Source organism: Pistacia vera, unplaced genomic scaffold (assembly GCF_008641045.1).
Source record: "Pistacia vera cultivar Batoury unplaced genomic scaffold, PisVer_v2 Contig146, whole genome shotgun sequence".
Classification (NCBI taxonomy): domain Eukaryota; kingdom Viridiplantae; phylum Streptophyta; class Magnoliopsida; order Sapindales; family Anacardiaceae; genus Pistacia; species Pistacia vera.
The window spans coordinates 487,296-494,602 of NW_022195532.1; the positions used below are offsets into that span (position 1 = coordinate 487,296).

Below are 7,307 nucleotides of genomic sequence, written 5' to 3' on the forward strand. Positions count from 1 at the left end.
CCCCATGTTACCAAACACTCCCAATTAGATATTTTATATTCATTTCACCATTATCTCAATTAAAATCAATTAATATATATTTAATCTATATATTAACATTTAACAACAATGATGACTTAATTAAATATATGCGAACACATATTTAAACGTAATTTCACTTATTTAATTTTTCTAATAAATTAAATAAAGGCTACGACCTCAGCAAATTTAATTGCACTGTAAAATTACCAAAATACCCTTTCGCCTTAAAAAGATGAAAACGCCCTTCTTTCTTTTTGAGTCTTAAATTATCTTCTATATGTGTGACCCATAGGCTCCTCATCATACCGGCAATGTATAGTATCACGATTAACACCAATTAGTCGTCTCACTAATACACAAACCAAGATTGGCCCCTAGCAAGGCATCATGGCCACCTGATAGATTCGGATTCAGCAAAATAGCTACCTGTGAACAATATGGTTACCGTACAATTAGATCCTTTCATCATCCGTTATCTCGATGAGACGAAGACATAGAAATAGTATCAATCTTCAGTTACTCTCAATATTATGTATTCAGTTTCTGGACCAATAACTTGTATTATAATCTGGATAGAGCAACAACTGAATCCCACTGTGGCCACAGTTTTAGTGTCATTGCCATATACTGAATTGCGCCGTGAGATAACTTCTCCTGTACCCGGGGGTGATGAATCCTCTGTCGATCCACCATAGTCTTGATACACTCCTTGATGCAGCCAATCACCACCATATTAACAGCTCTAAATAGAACTACGTTAGGCTAGTGTCAAACTGCACCAATCGGTGTATAAGGCGCTCCGGTGATCTCAAGTCGAAGGATCACATGTACCACCATTCGTTAGAGGATTTATTCCATAGACACTGGGGTTGCCATCCATATGAAATCCTCTGGTGGGTCAGTCCAATGAACTTGCTGTGGTGTATTCGCCTATAGCAAGAACCCATGTCACTACAAGAAAACTGGCATTCTGCGTCTAGCAAAATTAGACACAGAAAGTCACATTTAGATGCTAAGCCATTTTTAGCATCTAAATTTGGTTGTCGCCCCCTTAGTTGCCGTAGGCTGGTCGCAGATTCATAGCGCGTCTATATTGTGGTTTAGACGCAAAAAGTTTTTTTTTTTTTGCGACTAGCAAAATAGTCGGTAAATGCTGGTCAAATTAGTCCCCCAACTTAGACGCTAAAAGTTCAAGGGTAATTTGGTAAAATTTTATAGCGACTAATCAATTAGTTGCAAAATGTCAGTTTTAGTGTCTAATAATTTGTCGCGAATCCCACACAAATTAGACGCCAAAGGTGTAAGGGTAATTTCGTAAAAGGTTTTCGCAACTATTTTGTTAGTCGACGAATGTATCTATTAGTGACCAAAATTTAGTGGCTAATTGTAACTCTTTTAGACGCTGAATGTAGAATCCAAATAGTTTTTGCGACTATTTTATTAGTGGCCAAATGTATCTTTTGGTGACTAAAATTTAGTAGTTAATTATAGTAATTTTAGATGCTGAATGTGGAATCTAATAGGTTTTCGCCACTATTTTATTAGTGGCCGAATGTATATTTTGGTGACCAAAATTTAGCATCTAATTATAGTCATTTTAGACGCTGAATGTGGAATCCAATTATGATAAATTACTTTTTGCTACTACAAAATTAGTTGCAGAATGTGTTTTTTTTTAGAAAATAATTAGTGGCAAAAGCATTTTGTATTGACTTAGTTTATACATTCAACATCAACAAAATAATCCATCACAATATAAAAATCTGAACACTAACATCAAATATCATATTTTCATATATATATATATATATATAGTCCATACAACTGTTTATCTTGTTTTCTTGTTGTTGGACTATGCGCCTTAACTCTGCTTCTGCTCCTTCAAGTAAGATGAGCTGCTCCTTCAAGCATTATTGCACGAATGTATCATTTTTTCCTACCATCAATTCAATGCATAATCAATAAGTCAAGCAAGAAACTAAATTATTACAAATAAATTATAATTATTCTGGGGTATACAATATGTGACAAAAACTTATGAAATGGCAATAGAAAAGAAAGACTACTCCTCAAAGTTCACAGAACGTACTGCAGCACCAAACCAAAATCAAATTGATGGAGTAGAAAAGCAAATATCTCACAGATTAACAATCTAAACTTCAATTCCCTAGTTTAAAATTTTAAACTAAGTTAAATTTCTTCTTTCATTCAGCCAAATGTGTTTTTGTAGAATACAACCTTATTCATAAAGGCTATAAATGTTTGAAATCTGATGGAAAAATAGTCATCTCACCTATGCCAATAATCTTGGTTTTAATTCAAGGTCTGATTTTGGTCCCAATTTCTGTACTTTTGATTGTTCATCTGATACATTGCATACATCATCTTTACTATTCACCATTGTTCAGCATGCTGTCCCTCGGTTTCAACTCTTCCTATTGTCACCTCATTAAATTCAATCCCTTCAAATTCAGCCTACCTAAGTTAAATTTCTACATAAGTTTACCAATATCATAACTTTACCAGTGTTTGCAGTGTAATTTTAGTTAACCAATATCATAAATTTCTACATAAATGTATGAGAGGTAAAAAGATAGCAATGAACTAAAAAAAATAGTGTCAAAAAACTCAGAACTAACCTTTATGTGAGCTGAGGCCTTGTTAGTTGTTGTGAAGACCCCAGAAGATTCAACAATATACTCAGCCCCATAATTGCCCCAAGGGATCTCAACCGGGTCCCTAGGTAGAGAGTTAAACGTTAGACCTTAAGTAGAATCAATTACTTATGTTTCCTGAGATGGGTGATGGAGTTAATTTACAATCCATAGAGTTAAACGTTAGACCTTAAGTAGAACCCATAATAACTCCTAACTGTTATGGATATATATGCACACATATTTAATCAACATAGGTTTGAGGCATGAAGATTCATGGAAATCTTTATTGATTTCTCTAGTTAATTCCTAATTTGCAGAGTGCTTGGTTAATAAGAAAGTGAGGAAAAAAAAAAAAGTTAAGAAAAAACAAGAAAGAGTTAAAATATATGAAGGGAATATCTTGGAGAAAATGATTGGGGATGTATTAATGATTAGTAGAACGCCTAATAATCCAAGATAGAATCTCATATTTGTAATTTGTAATCTACACAAATTCATTGAAGCATCTATCACATTACACAATTGCTCTGTCTCCCGGGCTTGTCCATCATTTTAGAACAAAGTAAATCAAAGGCAAATATAACAGGCCAGAAATATATATTAATAGACTCAGCTTGTGCATAATTGATTGCAGTAACAACACAGTTACAAAGAGCACAAACAGATCCAACAAAATCCTTGAAGCTACCAAAAGGCTTATAATTTTGTGATGCAATATAAAACCAAGATAACCTCCTCCTCCATATCCAGGTAACTTTTTCCTTTCTCCCTTTATAAATAAGCTCAAGAGTGCATATAGTAATACACCAGTCTTTCAAACAATCGAGAGAGCAAAAAGTTAGCCATTTACAATTACAGTGTGGGAACCTCTTGACCAAATTAATTTATTACAAACAGAAGTATTGCTGTAGATATAACTTAATTATTTGAAACATCTATATGGAACATACCACTTTTGCATCAATGATTTAAAATGCTAACAAATAAACCTCAATCACAAAGAAGTTCTATTTTAGATTTTGCATCAATGATTTAAAATGCTAACAAACAAATCCCAATTACAAAGAAGTTTTATTTTAGAAAATAATTTTATTACGCGAAACCTTAATATTTCCTGCCTCCAATGAATCTTAATGATACAGGAAAACGCTTTTTAAGAATAATTTATATGCAAAATTTTGTTTTTAACATAGACAACCAGACCACAACTCAACAGCAAACTAAGTTCTTACTCTCTAACATGTCTACATTCATATGAATAGAACAAAAGTCAATCAAGTTGTCTTAAAAGAAAATTTGAGATGGCCCATCTCATTAAAACAACCACCATCATTCGCTTACCATCACCGCTGACAATGTACCACCCCACTGCCACTAATTACCAATACTACTCTCTACTGCCATGCTCTATCACTACAACTATGAACAATCACATCAACTTTTTCTTTTCATCATATCCACTTATCTGGGGACCAAATCACTCAAAGGTGTTGCAGAACTAAGCAATTCGGTTTTTTATGGATGTAATAGACTTATTTTTCTGACAACTGATAATAGCTAATAATCTCAAATTATGGTCAATCAATTTTAAAAGAGCTATAAATCATTGTAAGTTTTTCCTTGGTGAAAACTATTAGAATTCTATGGAGGCAGTGATTGAGATAAGGGAAACAATATCATTATCTGCTATTGGATCAATTGGTGGATGAAAGAGAGAGGCCGGCAGTAGCAATAATATCAGCAATGGATAAAGGAGAGAGAATGCATCAATTAAATGACTTTTTCTGTAAGCCATGGCCCAGGAAAGCGAGTCATATAGTTAGAGAGACATGAGCGATTGAATTCTTAAAGGAAAATTAGGGACAACAAAATTTGTTATTGCTCTTTCATAATCGAACTTATATACCATTCTTTTATAGAAAGAGTTAAAAGATGTTATTGTATCTTTGCATCTCAATTAAAATGTGTCATTTAACAAGTCGTATATAAGGAACCATAAATATCCGTTATTGCCAATAGGCAATTGACACTTCTTCACTGAAGCATGATTTTTCATGTCAATAACTAGCATGCAAGTACTATAATTATGAATGATGTTAACTCACCAATTGAGATATGTCAACATCAAACTAATACAAAAAGTACGTGTGAGAGAGAAAAAACATACGTAGCACATGGAGGCACATGTGGATCACTGCACCAGCCAGGTTTCTCTTCTGTAAACCTGAAAATAAATTCAAAATGCATCATGTCTTAGCAACTTACTTCTCCCCGTTGAAGTGTTCCACGCCAAGATCTTCATCCCAAATAAAAATATACTCATAAGCTGCAACAACGTCAGGATGCAAAAGCCTTTTTGCATACCACCTACCAATCATATGTGAAAATGAAAACTTAAATTGAAGATTTCTTGCATCAAAACCCTGACAATAAATCCAAGCAATTCAAGAATGGATGATCATGAAAACAAAACATATAAAAACAATGAGATGCTTATTCTATACTTTGGTAGCTCTCAAATTAAAGAAGCTAAAAGGTTGGAATTCAGTACTATGCAGAAGATCTTAAAATCTCACCATTTTGTTTGTCTCCTTGCACTAACATGGATTGCGCTCTTTGACCACTCAAATTCATCCCATTCACTTGTCCGACCATCATAGTGGAAAAGCAAAAGTTGGAAATCCTCAGAAAACTATCAAAATTTATGTAACAAAAACCNGTCAAAGATTCTCCTGATGAAGGGTAGACGCTAAATCAGGCCCTCCTTCTAGCGCCAAACTGTTGATGCTCGTTTATGGCACCAACCAATTCTCACGTGGATAATGCTATTTGATGAATTAACACACGTGATGATGGATGCCTGAAGTGAAATAAATGCAAAGAAGACTTTTAAAGTGGTTCGGATGCTAAGGTAGCAAATCCTACGTCCACTGATTTGTATTGATATTAGTGTGGGTCAGGTCGCGAAGCGGACTGACGTACAAAAAGTTATGAAAAGTAAGTGCTTTTCTTTTACAAGAGAGAGAGTCGTTTTTTGTAAAGAATGGCCGAATCCCCCTAATGGAGGGGTCTTTTTCGTTTTATATCAAATTGAAGCGTGTAATCATCATTAAATCCATGGGTTGGTGTGATTGTCAGGATGTAATCCGGCTTTACGTCCCATTTTCCTTTTTCCAAGCTGATTTTGCACGACTTGCTGCAGAGGAATGGACGCGTGTGAGCTCCATATTACTTTGCAGGTCTGACGTGTGTGTGTTGCCCTGACGGGAGCAGGTCACCCGTAACGTGACTTTTCCCACGTCAGCCCTTTATTTCCCCGGGTATAACAGTAACTAATTAAACTCATAATATTTTCATGGTTTATTTATCTATAATTTATAAAGTATTCAGGTTTTTTGTATTTGTTATTGTCAGGGAAAGAGAAAGTGGAAGGGTGTTTGGATTCATGCTCAACAAGCTATTGTGCCAAGAATTGAACATATTCATGGAGGAGCTAACATGGAAAGTTTAAATAAAAGCGCTAAAAGTGCGCACCGTATACTAATCTTGTTATTGAGAATTTTTATGATGTAATGAAAAAACAATAATAAATCTAATTGATTGATCTTATTGGAAATAGACCGAGATTTAAAGGTACTACCTGTTGTTTATAAAGGAGTTATGATCCCACCAATGTCGGCGTTGTTACTCCCACATGGATGAAGCAAGAGAAGACACAATGCTGAGTAGAGCTATAGAAGAACAATTGAGCCACAGAACAAAGCATACCTTTCTCGGCCTTTTGGCTAAGATCAAGTGTAGTATCTGTTCTTATCAGTTTAATATCTGATACGTGGGACATTGTCCCACACGATATTAAATTTATTTTTTTAGGGGGAGGATCCACTACAGTAGCTTGCTACTGGGTTCCTTAAGCGTCGCCCATGCGTTGCACTACTGCAAGGGCCTGGCGCACCTCAACCAAATCAAGTTTAAATTACAATCTCTGAAAGTATCTTTTTGCAAAAATCAATAATTGCCAAGATTCTATTTCTGCTGGATAATTTTAGTTTATATGAAAATGAAGATGGTGATGACAAAAGATATTGCCAGCAATAGTGAATATTAACGCTCAGCGGTGCCGTTCGGAGGTCAGTCAATCACACTAAAGGTCTCCAGTTCGAGTCCAGGCAAACCCAAAAAATAATTTATTTTTCATCTTCGATTGGCAAAGCCAAAAATTAAATCATTTCATTTTCGATTACTTAACATGAAATATAATATCATTCCATTTTAAATTGATTTTTTTTTTCATGTAATATCATTCATTTTTAATTTTTTTTTCATTTTTCATCTTCTTTAGTAGCCCAGAAAAAGGAATCAAAACGGATTGGAATGCAGTAAATTAACATTAATTGTGAATTTGTGACAAAAGAATAAAATTAAATATTAATATTAACATGTTTTATGAATCTTTAATTAAACACTTATCTTTTTTAATATACCATGACTCATGAGGTTGTCATACTATAATGTAAGTTTATAATTAATTAAATTTCTAATAATTTAATTCAGTAATAAGTAATGCACTAATATAATAATGTTTATCAATTTATCATGTATAATTAATTAATTACAAATTTATTATAG

General features: G+C 33.9%; 1 protein-coding gene and 1 non-coding gene across 8 annotated transcripts; one reads left to right on the forward strand and one right to left on the reverse strand.

Moving 5' to 3' along the window:
- Positions 1 to 1,792: 1,792 nt before the first annotated feature.
- Positions 1,793 to 5,383, reverse strand: LOC116123929 (glyceraldehyde-3-phosphate dehydrogenase-like). Of its 7 annotated transcripts, none has more exons than XM_031409670.1 (5): positions 5,255 to 5,383; positions 4,944 to 5,004; positions 4,846 to 4,902; positions 2,661 to 2,760; positions 1,793 to 1,957 (listed from the first exon to the last, which is right to left on the reverse strand). In XM_031409670.1, exons 1-5 carry the CDS (start codon positions 5,334 to 5,336, stop codon positions 1,925 to 1,927), a joined length of 333 nt encoding a protein of 110 aa, XP_031265530.1. In that variant the 5' UTR covers positions 5,337 to 5,383; the 3' UTR covers positions 1,793 to 1,924. The 7 variants fall into 7 exon arrangements, 6 of the variants coding, with proteins under 6 accessions (XP_031265530.1, XP_031265533.1, XP_031265531.1 ...); XM_031409671.1 differs by lacking the exon at positions 1,793 to 1,957 and adding an exon at positions 1,984 to 2,483; XM_031409669.1 differs by lacking the exon at positions 1,793 to 1,957 and adding an exon at positions 1,984 to 2,483 and having other exon boundaries at positions 4,944 to 5,045.
- Positions 5,384 to 6,442: 1,059 nt separating this feature from the next.
- Positions 6,443 to 6,638, forward strand: LOC116123959. Its single transcript, XR_004127139.1, has one exon. It is a non-coding gene; the product is annotated as a U2 spliceosomal RNA (small nuclear RNA).
- The last annotated feature ends 669 nt before the right edge of the window (positions 6,639 to 7,307 follow it).

Bases quoted from the DNA above. Each gene is read 5' to 3' on its own strand.
- LOC116123929 (XM_031409669.1), bottom strand. From the start codon at position 5,336: ATGATGGTCGGACAAGTGAATGGGATGAATTTGAGTGGTCAAAGAGCG. The intron at 5,046-5,254 runs GTGAGATTTTAA...TATGATTGGTAG, and splicing joins GCAAGGAGACAAACAAAATG to GTGGTATGCAAAAAGGCTTT. The intron at 4,903-4,943 runs GTAAGTTGCTAA...ATTTATTTTCAG, and splicing joins GAACACTTCAACGGGGAGAA to GTTTACAGAAGAGAAACCTG.